The sequence below is a fragment of the Ostrinia nubilalis genome, chromosome 21 (assembly GCF_963855985.1).
Source record: "Ostrinia nubilalis chromosome 21, ilOstNubi1.1, whole genome shotgun sequence".
In the NCBI taxonomy this organism is placed as follows: Eukaryota; Metazoa; Arthropoda; class Insecta; order Lepidoptera; family Crambidae; genus Ostrinia; species Ostrinia nubilalis.
The window spans coordinates 9,450,169-9,473,510 of NC_087108.1; the positions used below are offsets into that span (position 1 = coordinate 9,450,169).

The following is a 23,342-nucleotide window of genomic DNA, read 5'->3' on the forward strand; positions in this document are numbered from 1 at the left end:
TCCAGCAACACTAATAATGTCAAAGTGGCATTGACATTTCGTGAAGTCTGTGAGTCATTTTCGATTTATTTCGCTTTTTCGGTAATTTTGTTAAATTAGTTGCATAAAATATTATTGTAAAATAACCAAACTAGAGCATTAAAACTATACAATTGAAAATGAGAATTTGTTCTATACAAATATATAGCTAATGATAACAAAATCTCTTGATTCTAGGTGACGAAAAACCTGACGGAAATTCTATTAGTAAATACGAGGAAAATAAGTTTATAACAATGCCGGTTAGTCATACAAGTATTTATTTGTCTATATTATATCTTCCTGACACGATGAGTTCCGAAAATTTTACTTGGGAAGTAAAATTTGACGAATTACGTGGATCTTCATTTCCGCAGGCTTATCACTCCACATTGACCGACTACACCCAATCTGTGGGCAATTTGGCGTTGTTGCCTGTCCGCACTACCTTCAGGGGCCCAGCCCCAATCAACCCGAAGATAGAATTGGACATTGTTGATGAAGCTCTTAATTATTTCAAAGCAAATGTGTTCTTCAGATTTTATGAAATAAAGGTAACTTTTCATAATACTTTGTTCTTATTATAATGTCTTGGAAATAATGAAAATACAAGTATTCTGTGGTTACTTGAGAAACACTAACTTGAAAAAATCAAATTCCCTAAGGTCACCAATCAAAAACCAATTATTAGCAAGTTCCCAACTATTGTTTGAATTTAATATTTTGTTCTCAGTCACCAGTGACTGATAAGGCCCCGATAAGAAGTCTTTATTGTCCACTAATGATTAACATGGCATCTCACCTGTTAAAAAGCTAATATTCATTGAATACATTTGAATTCCAGTCAGATGCAGACCGTGTCCTCATTTACCTGACGCTGTATGTGTCTGAGTGCCTCAAGAGACTCCAGAAGTGCCCCAACAAGAACCAGGGCCAGCAGGAGATGTACATGCTGGCTATATCCAAGTTCGACATTCCCGGAGAGCCGGGCTTCCCGCTCAACTCCGTCTATGCCAAACCTTCAAGTCCGCAGGAAGCTGGTAATTATATTCATTATTACTTCGTTTCTTTCAGCCAAATGACGTCCACTGCTGGACAAAGGCCATTCCCCAGGATTTCCACAATGACTGGTCTTACGCCGCCCGCATCCAGGTACCGCGCCGCGGGCGAAATTATGCTTTGATGGCGCGGCGGCGGTTTTACTCGGTGCGTATGAACAGTGCAAAGTTGCGGCGACCACAGATTAGAGTGGCGGCGACAGCGCGGTGGCGGCGCGGTAGCGGCGTCGTGTGCAGGAGCGCTAAAAGTATTAAAGTGTATTTCTGTTGTCATCATTCTCATCTGTTTCAAATAAGCACTGCATGCATTTTAAGATTTGGGTTGCTAGACTCTCTAAAATATAAATATAAAAAATGCATTTTGTATAAACATTTCATTTAACAAAACTTAAAAAATTTACATTTACAAAATTTTTCAGACAAAATATTAATTAAACATTATTTTGAACTCAAGTAGTAGGTTAAGTTGGTACAATGCATGATAATTAGCTAGTTGTGGTTGCAATTCATAATGAGATGCATAATATGAACATTCAACCCTGTCACCTCTGAATATTCATGAACTAATGTTTCTTCTGTGTATCCATCTGTCTGTTACCAGTTACGATTTAGGTTTTTTTAAAAGAATATTAGCAATTTGTAAATACAAATTATGAATAATCTCGTGAACCCCTCATGATAAGCTAATTAATATGCTCTTATTACAAGTTGGGTTCACCATGGCGGGGATCGAACCCGCGTCGAGTCGGCCAGTCCAAAACCTTCACAGTTCGGCAATCGTCTGTTCTTTTTATTAGATAATTTATGCTTGCTGTGTTGTCAAGAAAAGGAGTTAACATTAACTATTTATATTCCACAGATTTAATGAGACAATATCTACAACAACTAAGACATGAAACAGGAAACAGAGTCTGTGAAAAGGTAAATATTCATGGTTACATTTTAATTCATAAGTGCCACTTGTGGTCTAAACTGAATAAATATTTTTGATTTTATCTTATCTTATCTTATCTTATTTAGGGCCGCGCATGGGCGCAGTGCACGTCGACCCATTGGGATCTTTTGTGCTTCCCTATACCTTTATCCCCCCTCATCCGCAAAGATCCTATCCATATAGTGGATCAAGAGCTTGGGTGAGAAGGACCTATATTCTTCTGGTGTCGGATAAGCCGACCCCAGGAGACCCATTCTAGTTCTAGCTAGCGCGTCACATTCGCAGAGTAGGTGTTTCATGGACTCCGCATGTTCTCCACATGCTCGACAGCTGTCATCCGTAGTTAGGCCCATTTTGTGGAGCATGTGGTTTGTAGTGTAGTGTCCTGTTAGCGCACCCGTGATCACTCGGGCTTGCCTTCTGTTTCCATTGAGTATGAGCTTTTCCCATGATCTTGTGTTTCCAACTAGGAATAGTTTGGAGTGGCTCATACCGTTGGAGCTTTCCCATTCAGCTCTGTGCTTCCTGGATATATATTGCCTCATGGCCATGTGTAAAGTGCTCATAGATAAGGGCACTATCGGCTCTGGCCCAATAGGTGCCGTCTCTGACCCTTGTCTCGCTAGACTGTCGGCTCTCTCATTGCCTTCGATCCCAGTATGTCCAGGTACCCACATGAGGGTCACCCTGTTGTGCCTTCCAAGCTTATTCAGTGCCAAGATTGCCTCCAGAACGAGTCTGGATCCAACCCTCACTGAGGCAATGGCTTTGAGTGCTGCCTGACTGTCACTTAATATGTAAATGTCACGCTTTTTATGCGCCTGTTCTATATTCCTTACTGCGCACATGATTATAGCATAGGTTTCAGCTTGAAACACTGTTGCAAACCTCCCTAAGCTTTCACTGTGCTCAGATTGTTTGGAGTAGACGCCCGCTCCTGTTCCTGAGTTCATCTTGGAGCCGTCAGTATACCAGATCAGGCTGTCTTGTTGACGTTTTGGTCCTCTTTTCCAGTCTTCCCTTGTTGGTATAGACACTTTAAAATCCTTGCTAAACATGTACCTAGGCTGCATTGTATCACAACCCATGTCCATTATTGCATCTAATTGAGGATCGCTCCCCATCCTTGTGTGCTTGGTGCAAGGTTTGGATGTACTCCAAAGTCCCGCCCCCTTCAGTCTGTGCAGCGCCTTCCTTGCATCTACTTCTAGCACCAAGTGCAGTGGGGGCAATCCCAGAATAATCTCCAATGCTGCAGTTGGCGTAGTTCTAAACGCACTCGTTATTGCTAGGCATGCAGTTCTTTGCAATTTGCCCAGTGCCGTTCTGCACGTCTGTAACCTAATTCTAGGCCACCAGACAATGCTGCCATAAAGTATTATTGGTCTCACCATAGTTATATAGATCCACCTCATCACTCTGGGACTAAGTCCCCATGTCTTCCCGTATGCACCACGACACATTCCCAGCACTCTCATAGCCTTAGCTATGACCGTATCTTGGTGTTTACGCCATGTAAGTTCTTTATCTAGGATTACCCCTAGATATTTCACTTCATTGGTCCAGGTTATTTGCTTACCATAAAGGTAGAGATGTCCTAGCCCTGTTGTATTTCTCATTTTTGTAAATGCAATAGCATTCGTTTTTCCCGGATTCACCGAGAGGTGGTTTTCGTCACACCACTCTTCCAGTGTGTTGAGGGCTCTTTGCATGATGTCTGTCACAATAGTTGGGAACTTGCCCCTTACCATAATCACCAAATCATCTGCATATCCAACCGTGTAGAGTGGTCCTTTGTTAAGTTTCACAAGTAGTGAGTCCACGACCAGGCTCCATAGCAAGGGTGAGAGTACCCCCCCTTGCGGGCAGCCCTTGACAGTCCTTACACTCATGCACTCTCCTTGCAGTTCTGATTGAATAATCCTGCCTTTAAGCATACAGTCTATCCACCGGCATAGAGGTAGTGGTACCCCGTGGTCAGAAGCAGCAGCTCCTATAGAGACGAAGGTAGTGCGGTCAAATGCCCCCTCTATGTCGACAAATGTCCCAACAGCAACCTCCCTACTCTCAAGAGCCGCCTCCGCCCTGCCGGTTACATAGTGTAGCGCAGTTTCTGTAGATTTCCCTGCCTGGTATGCACATTGAAGCTCATGTAGAGGAAATATTTTTAGTGGTCCTTGTCTTATGTACTTATCTACAAGTTTTTCAAGCGATTTGAGAAGAAAAGATTGTAGACTTATTGGCCTATATGCCTTAGGGTCGTTGTAATCCGGTCTACCTGGTTTAGGTATAAAGATCACTTTGACTTCCCTCCATACCTTAGGTATGTATCCAAATGCTATGCAGGCTTTGTATAACCTGCATAGATGAGGAGTCAGAATCGAGATTCCTTGCTGCAAGAGAATTGGGTAGATCGAATCTGGGCCTGGTGCCTTGTATGGTTCAAAGCTCCCGATTGCCCATCTCACCTTAGTCTCATCCACTACTCTTTTAGCCGTAACCCAGTCGAGCTTGTTTGTTGTTCTATTTTGTTCCTCCACGCTGATTGGATCTTGATCATCGTTTAGGACCTGTGATTCAGGAAAGTGCGTTGCTATCATTGTTTTCAACGTATCTTTGCCTGCTTCCGTATATCCCCCCCTCTCACTCCATACTGTAGTGAGTGGGTTCGCTTTGGTTGTTGACATGGCCTTTGTCAGTCTCATGCCCTCGGGAACTGAGTTGATCATCTCACAATGATCCCTCCATGCCTTCCTCTTTGCCTTTCGCACCGCTTTGCTATACTCCGTCAGTGCTCTTCTATACTCTGTAAAGTCATTCCTAGCTCTTGCTATATTGAATGCCTTTCTTGTCTCCCTTCGTAAGAGGCCTATTTCCTTGGTCCACCATGGAAGTTTCTTCGATCCCGCCTCGCGTTCCGGGCAGTTATCCCTCCAGGCAGTCTTCAAGGCATTGGTAATTCGATCAGCGTCAAACTCTATTTCAAGCACAGAATTGAGTTTGCATTTTGGTTCACTAAGTTCCGTCCTTAGGTCCAGTTTGAAGTCCTCCCAATTAGTGTTCCTGGGATTCCTTCTTTTTATTGCGTCTTTTCTTATAGGAGCATTATACCTAAAGCATATATAGTTATGGTCAGACAATGATATCTCGTCCGAAACATACCAGTTAGTGATTTTCCGGACTGCCTTCTTACATGCAAGCGTCAGGTCAATCACCTCTGCCCTCCGGGCATTGAAGAATGTAGGTTTGTTACCCTTGTTAATAATATGTGTTTCAACACTCACCAGAAAATCCAGTAACCTCTCCCCTCTGGCGTTGTTGTTTGAGCTGCCCCACACAACATGATGAGCATTCGCATCGCAGCCAATGATGGTTTCCAGATCTTCTTGGTTGCCGTGTTGTATCAGATCCTGCATTTGCCTTGACACAGGATCTGCCTTTTCATATGGGAGATATGCCGATGCCACTATCACTCCTCGCAAATCCCCCTCCCTTTGGATCTTCACTGCTGTGAGATCCCTGTAAGAAAACCTGGATAGAGGAATCGCACTTATCCCATTTCTGACATAAATGCAAGTCCTCGTATCATTAGTAGAACAATTATATATTAATATTCCACCTGTGCCGCCGAGTCCTTTCACCTCACCTTTGTACAGGTAGGGCTCTTGGATTAAGGCGATATCATATCTTTTGACCTTGAGCTCTCGTGCCATGATGGCAGTCGCCGCTTTGCAGTGATGCAGATTAATTTGAACGCACCTTAAACCCCCGAAGAGAGCTGCAGACGTCAAATTCTGTCCCCGAGCTCGGTCTCCTCATCCGCGGAGATATCATACTCCAGCGGCGAGGACCGTCCCAGGAACCGAGCCTATGGATGCGGGAGACGGAGCGGCAGCAGGTTCATCTACCACCAGCTCCTCCCCCCCATCCCCAGTCCCTCCGGATAGCCCTTCACCCGCACTAGGTCCCGCTATCGGTTCCAAGGCCTGCTCCTCTGTCCGCGGGCAGTCTTCCGGCACCGCCACCGCATCCCCTCTCTGTTCAGCCGTCACACTGGCACTGACCGGTGCATCCCCACGCCTCACATCGTACTCGAGGAGCTTGAAGATGCTCCGGTCAATCCCAGTGTTCAGGATGTACTGGCGGGCTTTGATGTACGCCGCAGAGGCCTCGTCCATCAGGACGATTCTCCTGACCGTCATCCCCTCTACAGTGGAGCCAACAATGCTCCAGTTCGAGGTCTTCAGGCTCGGATGCAACCTCTGCAGCAACCTCATGACCCGCCCTGTGTCCTGCCTCGTGACATTCCTGGATTTCCAGGCCATCTTCACCGGCTTTGGGAGGTTCTTAGCCTCCACCACCCTAAGCTCCACACCATTGACGGCAGTACCATCAAGTGAGCGAAGCCACTTCATAGAGCTCTCCCCCTCACACCTGAAGAGAATTGCCCCTGACTTCAGGTTTCCCATGCTGACGACGGGGATGGGATCCGGCGTGATCTCCAGTTTATCAAAAATGATACCCTGAAGCGCCAGATACTCCTCCTCGCCTAGCCAGGTCCCTGGAAAGTCCTTAGCGGTGATCGCCATCTTATGGATGTTCAGAGCCGCGGCATAGGACTGAGTTTCCTCAGTCTTAGCACGCTTGGCGCTGACCAGCACTTGGCTCTCACCGCTGATTTCTCTCGCCCTTTTAGATCGGTCTGCCGTTGAGGTGGCGTCCTCAGCCTGTTGCCTCCGCAACTCAGCCTTCACCCTCCTCTGGCATCCCGATCGCTTTTTGCGCCTCCTTCTCCCCTGCAGATCGCCGCCCTCCGCTGCATTAAGCGCAGTGCCACTGGTGTTACCCTGCGGCCCTAGCGCCTCACGCACATCAGGCAGTCGCTGCTCGGGTGGTGCACTGTGTGGAGCCACACTGCCAGAGCCGCCCCCCTGGTTCAGGCCGCCCTCGCTTCGCACGAGACCCCGTGGGTTCTCAGCGCTCCGCTTAGGTGCCCGCCCCATGTGGGGAGCATTCCCCGACGGTGCCACCCCACTCCCTGCACCTGGTGCGCCCTCCACTTCACCTTTCGGTGCCTTTATCCCTTTCGGGACCTTTGGCCCTCCCAATTTGGTCTGGCCCCTGCTGCCTCCTGCAGCTCCTCCAACACGCAATTGCTTGCCCCCCCCAGAATACGTAGGGCAGCCTGAGCGATGCTCAGGGAGGGATTCTCCAGCCTTGCTGGTACCCTCCTGGGGTAAATCACTTTTTGCTTTTGCGCTCATGTTGGTTGTTGGGGATATTTTTGAAGCCCGTGATGCCTCCCCTAGCACCACTGCCACACTTTTTGCTCAGATTTTCCATCGCATGGCTTGTGGTAGCCGGTTGTGGTTATACCGCCACTGTTCGGTTGGGTCCTTTCTGTGTCCATCCAAGGCCGCCCGCGCCTCCTCAACCTCTGGTTGGTTAATGGTTATACCGCCATTGATTCGGTAGCTTAGGACTTTTGTTTCAGCAGCGGTCCCTATAAAAGTTCGCTGCTATGACTCATCTATCATCAGGTTACAGCGCTTTTTCTTGGGGGGTATACCACGCCATTGGCTCCCCAGCACCCTTCAAGATGAGCTGCCCGATTTCTGCATCCCGGTGGCATCAAGCCTGCCCCCTGAGAATGGACCCTCAGGTGTGACCTAGGTGCAGGAGGTCATTCTACCATCTACCATCGTATTTTTGATGATAGACACGCAAGGACATGACCTCGACATCCCGGCGGTACTCCGACAGAAGGTTTCCGTTACGTCTATTTCATAAGGAATTAGACCAATAGCAGGGCGGCAACCACGTGCAGGACAATCCTTCAGTCTTGCCTTGAGGATCTTCACGACCGTTGCGCTCTCCCTCAAGACCATTCGCCTCCTCACCCGCAGTGATGCGGATAAGGAAGGCCAGCATCTATACTAGACAAGCAGCAAAGCAGAAGCAAAGTGCAAGTTAGGCAACGCAACTATTAAAGCATAGACAGTGACCCGCCCCAAAATTTTTGATTTTGAATTGTTTATGATGAGTATACAGGCTGACTTTGCAATCAGTATCCGAATTTTTAGGAGCGACTGAGAATCAGTAACTTAATCGATTTACGTAAAGAAAACTTTTTTTTTCATATTTAATTATTTTAAAGAATGTAAAAATAGCCTTAACCTTGAAAACTTAAAATAACGGCATCCGCTAGCGAATTAGGTTTTCAATATATATTTTTTGCAAAAAATACCACAATTAAAAATAATAAAAATCAAGTAGCATTGTTTAATTGTAGAACTTATTAAAAAAAATTGCAAAATCACCCTGCTATATATTTTATGAAAATGATAGAGATATTTATTTCACTGTGTTAAATGACTACTTATGAGCAGTAGGCCTAAGATGTGCGCCGTGATAAGTTTTATCGACGTCAAAATGTATGGGGAAAATCGATAAAGTGGCGTGATAACCGCTTATCGCGGCGCGCATCTTAGGCCTACAGGATGAGTTTGCTTTCCTCAAGTGTAATTTTCTCTACATTTATTTTCCATCGCCTCACGACGCCCCAGGAGGGCCTCGTGACACATCATACACTCAACATCAAATAAATCGCACCTTCCGCGACGCGAACTTTAAAGATTTTCTTCTGACACAATCATGGTGCCCCAAAAATATTGGTGTCAAAGTCAAAGTCAAAGTCAAAATTTCTTTATTTGTTTGGACTAATAAATAGTTCTTACAAATCGTCATTTTGCTCTTAAGGAGCCTCTACATGTCTCATAATCTTTTTACCCTACCAGCGCTTCGAGACCAACATTTGGCAAGTGCTGAGAAGAAGCGCCGCAACAAACTCAGTCACCACTGTCTGCCGGTTAATATAAATAAATAGAAATAGTAGTAGTAGGTACATTCGATTCAGGAGCAGTTCACTGAATTTACCATGCATTCTTGTATGGTGTATCTTATAAGAATGGGTATACAAGATTGCGTGGTATATTAAACAAGGTAGTGACGTGCTAATATCTAGACTTACATATTAAGATACTAGTAGAAATGACTCGCATACATAAATTTGAATAATAAAGGTGTTATTTGAAATCCCAATAAATATCCTTAAAGAAAAACACATTTAATTTCTTAATAAATGATTAACATATACCATAAGTGCTCCTTATACATGAAGTTTAGTTTACCTAATAAAATGAAGTTTAGAACTAGGCTTTTAAATGGTGCCAATATTGGTGGGAAGTGGGGATGCATACGTTTGAAAGTGCCTGTCGCGGGAGGTGCGATTTATTTGATGTTGAGTGTAGTTTGGGAACTAGGGTGTGTGGTGTAGTGACTGTACCCAACTATCTTCTAAATTCTGATAATACTTATTTAATGATTATTTGTTTCAGGTATTCGCAACGGAAGACGGCAAACCTAGCAAATGGTGGCTGTGCTTTGCGAAAAGGAAATTCATGGACAAGTCCCTATCTGGCCCGGGACAGTAATGTTATGTTAGCCAAAATGTATTAATTCTAAGTAAAGACTTATTTGATGGCATTTTTATGTTATGTTTCTAATCATAATTCTAAATTTTTTATGAACAAAGCCTGTATTCAGCCTCCAAATATTTATAACTTAATAAATTTTATCAGCAGTACTTACATATTGTTTATGTTTCTTATAACAATAAATCATGCAAGAAGTTCTTTTCTAAGATCGAGACCAGCTAGACTAGACAAAGTCCGCAATTTTCAATGACCCTTGACTTTAAATCCTACCTACCTACTTGTATTACATACCATTGTTCTTGCTGATGGATCCAGCAGTGTTAATGCAAATTCATTAATAATGAATTACAAGGTCAGTCAGGATAACAACAATTTAAGATGTACCATAAAGGTAGCAGGAAGGCGCGGCCGTTGAACCTTTATGAACCCACGTGCCATTTTTCTAAAACAATGTTTGGTCACAGAATTATAAGTAATTAATAGTACCAAGGTTTGGTGTTACATATAGGTACGTGCCATCAAATAGCACTTTAATGCTATTAATTTTGTTTACTTCAATGAGGGGTATCGTACTAGAGGCGCTAACTGGCGAATTCTACAAAAGTCGAAATACATTATTTACTATTTTATTTCATAGTGAATTTTATTGATGCGTGCCCTAAATATTGTAGCGCGTGACATTGGTTCGCGTTCGCCATCCCAGCGTTGGATGCAGCCCGCTATCAACCGGCCAATCTGGAAATCATTGGGAGAGGCATTTGTTCAGCAGTGGATGACCTATGGGTGATATGATAATAATGATGATTTAAGGCCATATAAATTGGTACAAAATGCTTTATAAGGTAGGTATTTTCCGCCAGTTAACTTTCGGGATAAATAGATTATGTTTGTAGAGAAAACAAAGTTACATTGGGAAATTAATTTATTTACAGTGTAAAACATTCTTAGAAAATAAGACAGTCCAATGTTATAAAACTAGGTATACCTATCTCCTAGACATGCATAAAATACTTTATAAAATTCATCAATATTTCGATTTAACTTAATAATTAATATTTGACACTGAAATTAGATTTTGAATACGTATTTGTAGCAAAAATTATTCTTAGAACACAGTTTGTAATGTAATTCAGTTAAGGCCATATTCTTTAACTAGCTGTCCGAATATGACTAATTTTTGTATTTCTGATGTGCCTTCATATATTTCTGTGATCCTCGCGTCCCGGTAGTGACGCTCCGCCGGCATATCCGAAACATATCCCATGCCACCTAAAATCTAAAAAAAGAACAATATGTTAATTTTTTGTTAAAAACATATGTAAGTACTGTTTTTGACTAAATGCTTTAAATATGTAATTTAAATTAATTGACACTGTGTAGGTTTGTTGTAAACACGAAAAGAAGAAGAATGCTTTAAATAGATATTTAAATATGTATGACCCTAAGACCCGTGCTCAGGGCTTCCTAAACTGTGCGTCGCGGCATTATCTCAAGGGCGTCGACGCTACGTAAGGCGATCGAAAAGAAATGAGGGCGGAAATTTACAGTCTTGAGCCCTTCAAATTAGAAGCATGAAGAAGCACTGCAGTGACAGTACTGTTACTGAGGCAAATTAATAGTTTTGATCCAATTTCTAGAAGCGCAGTTGCAGCACCACTACCAAAGAAAGAAAATCTTTGAAAACTAGTAGTGGCACGTCACAGTGCGTCACTACAGCGCTTCCTCACGCGTCTAATTGGAAGGCGACCTAAGGACATCCTTCTTTCTTCTTTCAACAAAGTAAATTAAATAAATGTTTTTACTTTCATTCTTATGTTTTGTTTGGCTAGAACTAGTAACTAGTGTATGTAGTTGTTTTTTATTGTAGGCAGTTTTTGATCAGTGACACAGTAAAAAAGTTTAGGAGACCCTGTTAACTTATGTGCCTAGATTAATTTAATTCTAGCTCTTACCTGAATGCACTGATGAGCTGTGAATGTAGCTGCTTCTGAAGCAGCTAGCTTCGCCATAGCTGCTTCTTTGGTGTATGGCTTCTTATTGTCTTTCAAATAAGCTGCGCGCCATGTGAGCAGCCGAGCTGACTCCAGCTGTAAAGCCATTTCAGCCAGCTTATTCTGGATGGTCTGAAGCTTCATTATAGGCTTGCCAAACGCCATGCGTTTTGAGGCATATTCTGCAGCTACATCCAGGGATGCCTGTTGAAAATGGACACATTTAGAAATTTCAGTGAAGAACAGTTACATGTGTTTGAGAATTAATTATACATAGTCCCATTCCAGCTATCACTGAAGCTGTCAAGTAGTTTAATTTTTTTTCCAATCCAATCTTTTAGAAAATATGAAAGCAACCACTAAAAAATAAAGAAAAAAAAACAAGGAAATTACCTGTGCAATGCCCAGTGCCTGGGATGCAATGCCAATTCTACCAGCATCTAGGGTCATCATGGCTATTTTGAAACCAGCTCCAGGCTCACCTAATATGTTTTCTTTGGGGATTTCACAGTCCTCATACATTAGAGAGCAGGTGGATGATGCTCTTATGCCTAACTTGTCTTCCTTCTTACCTAATTCTAAACCTTTAATAGGTTTTGGTACAATAAATGCTGAGATACCTTTGTGCTTCATACTCTTGTCTGTGGTCGCAAATACCACAGCTGCCTTACTTTCGTAACCATTGGTTATCCAACATTTTGTGCCATTGATAATCCACTTATCCCCACCATCTTTGGCGGTGGTGGAAGCTGCACCCGCATCTGATCCATTGCCAGGCTCAGAGAGAGCAAAACATCCAATTGGATCTCCTGAAAAGTAAAATATCGAGTAGTTGTTGGACTTTTTGGAAGAACTTTACATTATTATTACTGGCTATAGTTCACCCACCAGTGCAAAAAGGAGTAACATATTCTTGCTTCTGCTTATCTGTGCCCCAGTGGGTGACAGGGCCGAGGTAAAGGGAGTTGTTGACGGACATAATGACACCAGCAGAGGCGCACCCGCGAGATATTTCCTCCAAGGCGATGGCGTACGCCAGGTAGTCCAGGCCGGTGCCGCCGAGCTCCTCGGGCACCGCGATGCCCATGAGGCCCAGCTCCCCCATCTTTTTGATGGCATCTCCGGGGAATAGATGGTCACGGTCGTATTTTGCTGCGTTAGGTTTAAGCTCAGACTCCGCGAAATCTCGACACGTTTTGTAAAGCATTTGGTAAGTTTCGGGCAGAGAAGAAAGCGAAGCGATACATCTTGATTGCCGTACAACTGCTGGTGCTGAAATTATTTAATAAATTGTAGTACATTTTCTATTATCCTATTACTATCGACGAAATACTATTATAGAGACGAACTTACTGAATATTTGAATAGTTTTTGAAAATACACAAAGCATAGTGAAAATATAAAAGAAAATAATAAAAATAAAAAATAGAAACAAAACAGCACTTTGAACTTTACGCGACCAATGATTTATCCACAGAGCACGTAATAAAGATGTATAAAAATACGATCGATTTTATATGGTCAATCGTTTTAGCATATTTATTAAAATTTAGACCTTATCTTCTTCGAAATACGGATTCAAATTTAAAAAAAATTGTGTCAGACAGATGATAATGACAACATCACAACAAATTGTATGTCAACGTCAAGTTGGCAGTTGTCAAAAATCATACGTTCTGCCCCCCTAGACAAAACGCACTTTTTGATCGAATCGAAAATCGAATCCGTCAAAACTCCATACAAAAAAAAAAAAAACCGACTCCAAAAAACCTACACTAAAAAGTAGAAAAATAATTAGGTACTAATTACCTACTTATTTATTAGGACGAATTATTAATATTTATGTGGGTATACCATGATTGATACTTCTGGAGTCGGTGCCAAGATTATGAAACATGTAAAGTTTGCTTGCACCGACTCCAAAAGTATCAATCATGGTATACCCACATAAATATTAATAATTCGTCCTAATAAATAAGTAGGTAATTAGTACCTAATTATTTTTCTACTTTTTAGTGTAGGTTTTTTGGAGTCGGTTTTATTTTTTTTTATAAAATTTTACTTATTTCTTGCTTTTTAGTTAACTAATTATTACCTTGATGTTACCACTGAAGGTAGGCAGTACATTGAGAAAATATTGTTAATGTCTAGTGTAAAATAATATTCCCTACAAAATACAGGTTACCATATAGGAAACCTAAAAAGACCTTAAACCGTCAGCCCACCTTAAAAACATGAAAGAATACAACTGTTGGTCTATTTGTACTTATAATATTTAAAGAATTATCCTACAACTCCTAAGCATTAAGGAGTTGTACCTACCATGACCAGTTTTTCTTCAAATTCGCATGAAACCACCCTTTTGATAATACCTATTCAACAAAAAAATAATCGTTCAAATTGGTTCATAATCGGCGGAGATATTGCGTATAAAAAAGTTCATCCCCAAATTTCCACCCTTGGGGGTGAAATATTTTCTTCAAATTCGCATGAAACGACCCTTTTGATAATACCTATTCAACAAAAAAATAATCGTTCAAATTGGTTTATAATCGGCGGAGATATTGCGTATAAAAAAGTTCATCCCCAATTTTCCACCCTTGGGGGTAGTTTTTTTTATTATTAAATTTAAATGGGACCACCCTTGAGATATTACCTATACGCTGAAAAAAGATTTGTTCAAATCGGTTCATAATTGGCGGAGTTATCGCGTAACAAACATAGAAAAAAAAAAAAAAAAAAAAAAAAACATACGGGTCGAATTGAGAACCTCCTCCTTTTTTTGAAGTCGGTTGAAAAAGGGGCTTTTCGACCACTTTTCGACTGGTTTGCGATCATAATTTGCACTTTGTCTAGACCCACTGAAATCGGCACAAATTGTCCGTATTGGACGCGCAATGAGAGTTGGTTGAAGCCATCGACACAAGGGCTTATTCTACTATTCCCCATGGGGAATAATGAACTGAAAAGTTCATTAATCCCCATTACGTTAAAAATAAAATCCTAATATAACGGGGATTAATGAACTTTTTAGTTCATTATTAACGACATCAGTGGGACTCCTAGACAAAGAGCACATTTTAACAGTCGAAAAATTGTCGAAAAGCCTTTTTTTATGTAGTTTTGACCATAAGTTTTGACGGATTCGATTTTCGATCCGATCAAAAAGTGCAACTTGTCTAGGCAGTACTAAAACTAACACCTGTCCATCTCCATAATGCTCTAAGCCTTCTCTGAATTTTACAAATCTATCAGCCGTATGGATATCTATATCCAAAGCCGTAAAACTTCTATTAAGAAAAATCAATCTGTCATAAACTGTCATTTCTATCATTCTTGAACTGTCAAACAAAATTATTACGATAATAGGAAAAAAATACAATCAAACAATGATAAAATGGAGATATTCTTAAGATTTGTACCATTAAGACCAATAAGATTAACTGCTTCTAGAGTGCTAGTATCTCAAGTCGCTCATTACACTAGGTAAGTTTAAAAATATGATGAATATTCTGTTCTGTTACGTACATAACCTATTCGTTTTTAAAACTGTATAATTTCAGATTGGCTGAAGTAGGTAAATTAGAAGCACCAAAGTCTTCTGGAAAATATGACACTGGGCAGTTGATTTTGCACAAAGTGTTTGGATATAGAGGTGTGATTCTGTTTCCTTGGTTAGCGAGAGTGTACGACCGAGATGCAACCAATAAGAAAGAGAACACTGAACCAGCCAGTACTACCGACACGTCTGGAGATTCCCTGTCCAACGTGGGCAAAGAGGTCAAAGGCAGGACCCACACATTCTACCAAGTCCTGATTGACACAAGAGATGCGCCTTACATAGTAAGTATCTTTGCTGTTATTGCTTTTATATCAAAACTATCTACAGTAGTAGCAGGTTGTTGATATTTATTTATTTCTGCGATATTTGGAACTAAAATAATTTGAATTGTTACTCTATTCATCAAAAGTTAGTATTCTCATAAGCTAAATATTAATGTGGTAACTAAAGTTTATAAATATTGCACTTGCATGGCCCAGTGCAACAAAATAACACTTTATTATGTAAAATCACCTTTAAAATAACTTTTTATTAAAAAAACATCCCATTATACAGCGTTGTTGTAAACTTGGATATTAAATGAAATAATATATTTTTGACTGTGCAAACAAACATCGATATGCGACCTGAATGGAAGAGAAAGGTATAATAACTGAATTTATTTGATGTTTGTGGATGTGAAAAATATTAATAATTAAAAATTGCTTGTATCTAAAACCATTTAATACCTAACACTTTATTTCTAATAGTCACTTCATTAGACATAGAGAATATTTGAAACAATCAAATAATTCACTTATTATTTGTGTCTTCTAATGAGAGGATTTCATTTCAAAATAGCACTTTGTTAGTAATCATAATTCATTGTATGTTAAAGAAGAAAAAGGCTTATGCTTTGTGTTTTTGTGTGTAGTGCTGTTAAAAATAATATTAAGCATATAGACATTCACAAAATTCTGTTTTATGACAAAGAAAATAATGTTGAATGTTGAAATAATAAATTAATAAATATGCATGTAGAAGTCTGTAAGTAGGTAAACATGTAAATAACAGAGGTTTAAAATGGTACAGTGCAGTCATATTGAACGTAGAATAAAATTTTTACTAAGAAATATATGAATGGAGTGCACCAATAGGTAATATACAGAACATTGCTTTATTAAATAAAAAAATATGCAATGTACTCAATATATTTAATAAAATATAAACATTAAACTTTTACTATTTTACCCTTAGATTAAGTTAGATTACATCTAAATGTTAAACATGTAATAAACTCACTAATAATTAAGTATTCTATTTGAACCCTATTGTACCGCGCACTTGGCGGTAGTCGTATTCCGCTAGCCGACTGCCTTTCTGAAACCGCGGCAGTTATGTGCAGAGGCGTATTAATTTATAAAAAAAAAGGTTGGGGTTTACGGCCAAGGGTACAGCGGTTAAAATTTATTTTCCACTGTACCATCAAGGGAACAGTCAAGGGTACACAGGAAAACTAGATTTTAATCACACCTTTTCCAATATAGAAATGTTATAGGTACCCGAAGAAAGCCACTTTCAGACTAGGCTAAAATGGCGCGTACTGTAAGTCTATGTCCAGCAGTGGACAGACTGGTATGACGTTAAATCGGAAGCGCACCGTGAAACCGTTTGTCCGCAGCGCGCGCAAACAGAGGCGGTGACGTTCCTGGGAAACCAGGAGTCCAGTCGCAGCCTCTACGCCATCCCGGGGCTGGACTACGTGGCGCACGACGACATCATACCCTACACGTCGGTGGAGAGGGTCCCGCTGCAGCACGAGCTGTTTGACAAGTTCCTTATGCACAATCCTGATAAAGGTATTTGATGGGTATAGAATCGTTCGTTCGTTTCAGCCGAAAGACGTTCACTGCTAGACAAAGGCCTCCCCTAAGGTTTTCCACAAAGACCGGTCCTGCGCCGCTCGCATCCAGGCGCCTCCCGCGACCTTCACCAGATCGTCGGTCCACCTAGTGGGAGGCCTGCCCACGCTACGTCTTAAGGCTCGTAGTCGCCACTCAAGAATATAGAATACTTGATAGTAAAGTGCTTCGCTTTGTAAACGCAAACATCTTCCTATTGGTTGTCATTGTGTTACTCTCGGTCCTACAGTCCAAATGGGAAACTTCAATATGAAATTCGCTCACTTCTTTAGACATTTTGTCAGGAAACCATGACCATATAAAGCTGGCTCCTAATTAATATGCAATACAAACTATAGTTCCATCTTGTGTTCCTGTGGTCTGGTCCATTGTCAAATATCCAGTACTTATGGTCTTCTCAGTTAAAGATCGATAGACACTGTATGTATCCACCATGAAAGCATATACGGTTCACAGATCCACCATTCATAGCTCAAGAGACGCTTCGGGCCTGGCAGAAGAAGAACCATCCGTGGCTCGAACTCAGTGACGTACACCGCGAGACGACCGAGGGTGTGCGTGTCACCGTCATCCCCTTCTACATGGGCAGCCGCGAGTCGCAGAACTCCGCCGTCTACTGGGTAAGCGACTTCAAGCTAAACTAGCTCTGTAAGTCCGGCATCAGCATAGACCAGTCACAAGTTTCATAGCGCAAGAGACGCTTCGGGTCTGGCAGAAGAAGAACCATCCGTGGCTCGAACTCAGTGACGTACACCGCGAGACGACCGAGGGCGTACGCGTCACCGTCATCCCCTTCTACATGGGCAGCCGCGAGTCGCAGAACTCTGCCGTCTACTGGGTAAGCATCTGTCATTAACGTTATCAGGCAGCCTACAGCCGTGTTAATGATACGGGGTCCTTAGGGCCGGATTAAGGACCTGTTTTGTAGACGAAAAGGGCCTCTTTGATCCTTAATGACTTTTAACAGTTATTTGTACCTACTATTGCCTTGATTGTTATCTGTTGTTTGTGTTGAGTGTATGCCTAAAATAAATTTTGGTTTCACCAACATCAACAGTCTCTACTGCAGGAAGACTACTCTTTCTAATTTGCTAGAGGCAAATAGACGTCTATACTTCCCATGCTGGCAACACGGGTTAGGGGCCTACTAACCCATATTGCCACGGTATAGATAAAGCCTCCCTAGGCTTTATCTGCGCATATTCTTGTACGACAACTACGGGAAGAGTGGGTGGGATAAAATAGACACACGTCGCGTGAGATTTGATCGCATTACGTTGCGTCGTATCGCTCACTTAGGTCATGGGGTTAGTGACTTGGCTTGTAACTCTGTTTATAGTCTGGTCTGTGAGCACGTAGAATTTTGTCCAATGACCCCAAGCTACCCATCCTTATCGCTCGCGAGTAATTATATTGCTGTCGCGACTGTGCGACGGGCGCACGCAGTGAGTGTCCGAGCGCGACAGCAACATACGCGCGAGCGATAAGGATGGGTAGCTTGGGATCATTGGACAAAATTCTACGTGCTCACAGACCGGGCTTTATAGTATTTGTTTCTTGCAGTGGCGGTACTGCATCCGTCTGGAGAACCTGGGCGCGCAGGCGGTGCAACTGCGGGAACGACACTGGCGCATCTTCTCGCTGAGCGGCACGCTGGAGACGGTGCGCGGGCGCGGCGTGGTGGGGCAGGAGCCCGTGCTGGCGCGCCACTCGCCCGCCTTCCAGTACAGCAGCCACGTCAGCCTGCAGGCGCCTAGCGGACACATGTGGTGCGTGGTAGATAGCGGACGTGTTTGGGTTATGGTGGACGTGTTTGGCTGACGTTTATGGTGGGGCAGGAGCCCGTGCTGGCGCGCCACTCGCCCGCCTTCCAGTACAGCAGCCACGTCAGCCTGCAGGCGCCTAGTGGCCACATGTGGTGCGTGGCAGATAGTGGACGTGTTTGGGTTATGGTGGACGTGTTTAGATCATAGCGGACGTTTCTGGCTGACGTTTGTGGTGGGGCAGGAGCCCGTGCTGGCGCGCCACTCGCCCGCCTTCCAGTACAGCAGCCACGTCAGCCTGCAGGCGCCTAGTGGCCACATGTGGTGCGTGGCAGATAGTGGACGTGTTTGGGTTATGGTGGACGTGTTTAGATCATAGCGGACGTTTCTGGCTGACGTTTGTGGTGGGGCAGGAGCCCGTGCTGGCGCGCCACTCGCCCGCCTTCCAGTACAGCAGCCACGTCAGCCTGCAGGCGCCCAGCGGGCACATGTGGTGCGTGGTAGATAGCGGACGTGTTTGGCGGACGAGTTTGGCTTACAGCGGACGTGTTTGGCTCACAGCGGACGTGTTTGGCTCACAGAGGACGTGTTTGGCTCACAGCGGACGAGTTTGGCTCACAGAGGATATGTTTGGCTCACAGCGGACGAGTTTGGCTCACGGCGGATGAGTTTGGCTCACAGCGGACGTGTTTAGCTCATAATGGACGTGTCTGGCTGACGTTTGTGGTGGGCAGGAGCCCGTGCTGGCGCGCCACTCGCCCGCCTTCCAGTACAGCAGCCACGTCAGCCTGCAGGCGCCCAGCGGACACATGTGGTGCGTGGTAGATAGTGGACGTGTTTGGCTCATAGGGGACGTGTTTGGGTCATAGAGGACGTGTTTGGCTGGCTCACAGCGGATGTCTTTGGCTCACAGCGGACGTGAATGGCTCACGACAGATGCTTCTTTGTAACAGATGCATGTTTCTTGCACTGGGTACAACGTGTGGCTCTTTGCTGACCCATGTGCCTTATAGCGATCTATAGTCCTATCCGCGGGCATATGACGTGCCTTTTAGCGAGCCTTATAGGATGCAGCTGCGGGAACGGCACTGGCGCATCTTCTCGCTGAGCGGCACGCTGGAGACGGTGCGCGGGCGCGGCGTGGTGGGGCAGGAGCCCGTGCTGGCGCGCCACTCGCCCGCCTTCCAGTACAGCAGCCACGTCAGCCTGCAGGCGCCTAGTGGCCACATGTGGTGCGTGGTAGATAGTGGATGCGTTTGGCTTATAGCGGACGTGTTTGGCTCACAGCCGACGTGTTTGGCTCATAGCGGACGTGTTTGGCTGACGTTTATGGTGGGGCAGGAGCCCGTGCTGGCGCGCCACTCGCCCGCCTTCCAGTACAGCAGCCACGTCAGCCTGCAGGCGCCTAGCGGACACATGTGGTGCGTGGTAGATAGTGGACGTGTTTGGCTCATAGGGGACGTGTTTGGTTCATAGCTGACGTGTTTGGTTCATAGCAGACGTGTTTGGCTCACAGCGGATGTCTTTGGCTCACAGCGGATGTGAATGGCTCACCAGAATGTCAATGGCCCATCACATATTACAGATGATTTTTTTGTAACAGATGTATGCGGGATACAACGTGTGGCACTTTGCTGACCCATGTGCCTTATAGCGGATCTATGAGTCATATCCGCGGGCATATGACGTGCCTTTTAGTGAGCCTTTTAGGGTACAGCTACGGGAGCGGCACTGGCGCATCTTCTCGCTGAGCGGCACGCTGGAGACGGTGCGCGGGCGCGGCGTGGTGGGGCAGGAGCCCGTGCTGGCGCGCCACTCGCCCGCCTTCCAGTACAGCAGCCACGTCAGCCTGCAGGCGCCCAGCGGGCACATGTGGTGCGTGGTAGATAGTGGACGTGTTTAGCTCATATCGGACGTGTTTGGCTAACGTTTGTGGTGGGGCAGGAGCCCGTGCTGGCGCGCCACTCGCCCGCCTTCCAGTACAGCAGCCACGTCAGCCTGCAGGCGCCCAGCGGGCACATGTGGTGCGTGGTAGATAGTGGACGTGTTTAGCTCATAACGGACGTGTTTGGCTAACGTTTGTGGTGGGGCAGGAGCCCGTGCTGGCGCGCCACTCGCCCGCCTTCCAGTACAGCAGCCACGTCAGCCTGCAGGCGCCCAGCGGGCACATGTGGTGCGTGGTAGATAGTGGACGTGTTTAGCTCATAACGGACGTGTTTGGCTAACGTTTGTGGTAGGGCAGGAGCCCGTGCTGGCGCGCCACTCGCCCGCCTTCCAGTACAGCAGCCACGTCAGCCTGCAGGCGCCCAGCGGGCACATGTGGTGCGTGGTAGATAGTGGACGTGTTTGGGTTATGGTGGACGTGTTTGGCTCATAGCGGACGTGTTTGGCTGACGTTTGTGGTGGGGCAGGCGCCCGTGCTGGCGCGCCACTCGCCCGCCTTCCAGTACAGCAGCCACGTCAGCCTGCAGGCGCCTAGCGGGCACATGTGGTGCGTGGTAGATAGTGGACGTGTTTGGGTTATGGTGGACGTGTTTGGCTCATAGCGGACGTGTTTGGCTGACGTTTGTGGTGGGGCAGGAGCCCGTGCTGGCGCGCCACTCGCCCGCCTTCCAGTACAGCAGCCACGTCAGCCTGCAGGCGCCTAGCGGGCACATGTGGTGCGTGGTAGATAGTGGACGTGTTTGGGTTATGGTGGACGTGTTTGGCTCATAGCGGACGTGTTTGGCTGAAATTTGTGGTGGGGCAGGAGCCCGTGCTGGCGCGCCACTCGCCCGCCTTCCAGTACAGCAGCCACGTCAGCCTGCAGGCGCCCAGCGGACACATGTGGTGCGTGGTAGATAGTGGACGTGTTTGGGTTATAGTGGACGTGTTTGGCTGACGTTTGTGGTGGGGCAGGAGCCCGTGCTGGCGCGCCACTCGCCCGCCTTCCAGTACAGCAGCCACGTCAGCCTGCAGGCGCCTAGCGGGCACATGTGGTGCGTGGTAGATAGTGGACGTGTTTGGGTTATGGTGGACGTGTTTGGCTCATAGCGGACGTGTTTGGCTGACGTTTGTGGTGGGGCAGGAGCCCGTGCTGGCGCGCCACTCGCCCGCCTTCCAGTACAGCAGCCACGTCAGCCTGCAGGCGCCCAGCGGACACATGTGGTGCGTGGTAGATAGTGGACGTGTTTGGGTTATAGTGGACGTGTTTGGCTGACGTTTGTGGTGGGGCAGGAGCCCGTGCTGGCGCGCCACTCGCCCGCCTTCCAGTACAGCAGCCACGTCAGCCTGCAGGCGCCTAGTGGGCACATGTGGTGCGTGGTAGATAGTGGACGCGTTTGGGTCATAGCGGACGTGTTTGGGTTCGGGTCATAGCGGACGTGTTTGGCTCATAGAGGACGTGTTTGGCTCACAGCAGACGTGAATGGCTGGCTCACCAGAATGTCAATGGCTCACTACAGATGCGATTTTGTAAGCAAGTCTTGCACGGGGTACAACTTGTGGTTTCTCTTTGCTGACTTACGTGCCATATAGCGGATCTATGAGCCCTATCTGCGGGCATATGACGTGCCTTTTAGCGAACACAGATGTCTTGTAGAGAACCCAACCCTTGATTAACAATCGATGAAATGACAAGGTCCTATTATTAATAATAGCTTCTCTCTTCCACAGGGGAACGTTCCGCATGGAGCGCGAAGACGGCTACACATTCGACTGTCGCATCCCGCCTTTCTCGCTCGAAAGCAAGCCTGACGAGGGCGTCACGCCGGCGCCGACGCCTGCCGCGTGACCGCCGCCCCTTACTGCAGTGGGACCGCCCCTTCTAGCCACGTGACAGACCTTCCAGACACGTGACTGCCCCTCCCAGTCATGTGACCGAAACCGCCCCTCTTCTGATTCATTCGCCCGCAAGTTAAGCCCCGCGCCCACTGGCTGGATAAGGGATTTTTAGCATTCAACGTAATAATGGTTTGGGAAAAAAAATGAAAAATCCCTAGTCGTGCCGTCCTGTCAGTGAGCGTCGGGCCTTACATGACTCCGCCCACATCTCGCTACCGCGTGACGCCTGCGCACTATAGTTCATATCATAGAAATCTATAAATATGGACAGATTCATTGCAGTCATTAGAGATATTATAAACTTATCGGACGGGAAATTTTACTGGATTTGGCAAGGGGTAGTTTGGTGTAGGAGTAGGAGTTGAATATAATCCTCGGACGTCATTTCGCTGTCAGTTGGATCAGTCACGTGTTGGATATGTGTGTCACTCGTGGAAAATATGAAATAGACTATAGTGACGATGATTTGGGCGTTCTCAAGATCAGTAAAATATTAATGGTTTTGGCTTGACAGTTCGCTTCCTCGGTGATCTAAGTTATTCATATTCTTGAGTTTGTCGTAACTATAACGCGAGGCTTCGTCTTCGCATCTCATATTGAGACGGATCTGCATCCAGTGACGTATTGTAGAACTTATAATTTTAATTTTTACATCGACAAAATCAGTTAAGATTTTTTATAAAAGTGCCGAATAAGTAATGCATCCAGTTTTTTTTAAATAAAATAGCCTCAGTTTATAGTTACGCATATACTGCTAGGATAAATGCAAGATTATGCAGCAGAATAAGTTAAATACT

At 45.0% G+C, this 23,342-nt stretch overlaps 3 protein-coding genes across 4 annotated transcripts; 2 read left to right on the forward strand and 1 right to left on the reverse strand.

The window, feature by feature from the left end:
- Positions 1-8: 8 nt before the first annotated feature.
- LOC135082342 (actin-related protein 2/3 complex subunit 3) lies at positions 9-9,655 on the forward strand. 2 transcript variants are annotated; one of them, XM_063977132.1, is made up of 6 exons: positions 9-49; positions 217-281; positions 396-572; positions 863-1,058; positions 1,936-1,997; positions 9,408-9,655. In XM_063977132.1, exons 2-6 carry the CDS (start codon positions 276-278, stop codon positions 9,501-9,503), a joined length of 537 nt encoding a protein of 178 aa, XP_063833202.1. In that variant the 5' UTR covers positions 9-49; positions 217-275; the 3' UTR covers positions 9,504-9,655. The 2 variants fall into 2 exon arrangements, with proteins under 2 accessions (XP_063833202.1, XP_063833201.1); XM_063977131.1 differs by having other exon boundaries at positions 31-81.
- A 755-nt stretch (positions 9,656-10,410) lies between these two features.
- Positions 10,411-13,003, reverse strand: LOC135082340 (short-chain specific acyl-CoA dehydrogenase, mitochondrial). The gene is made up of 5 exons (XM_063977129.1): positions 12,851-13,003; positions 12,386-12,769; positions 11,891-12,306; positions 11,459-11,701; positions 10,411-10,782 (listed from the first exon to the last, which is right to left on the reverse strand). The coding sequence occupies exons 1-5, from the start codon at positions 12,885-12,887 to the stop codon at positions 10,636-10,638; spliced, it is 1,227 nt and encodes a 408-aa protein (XP_063833199.1). The 5' UTR covers positions 12,888-13,003; the 3' UTR covers positions 10,411-10,635.
- A 1,818-nt stretch (positions 13,004-14,821) lies between these two features.
- On the forward strand, positions 14,822-22,654 carry LOC135082348 (polymerase delta-interacting protein 2). Its single transcript, XM_063977135.1, has 6 exons — positions 14,822-14,983; positions 15,061-15,340; positions 16,720-16,897; positions 17,417-17,580; positions 18,524-18,729; positions 22,378-22,654. The coding sequence occupies exons 1-6, from the start codon at positions 14,895-14,897 to the stop codon at positions 22,493-22,495; spliced, it is 1,035 nt and encodes a 344-aa protein (XP_063833205.1). The 5' UTR covers positions 14,822-14,894; the 3' UTR covers positions 22,496-22,654.
- The last annotated feature ends 688 nt before the right edge of the window (positions 22,655-23,342 follow it).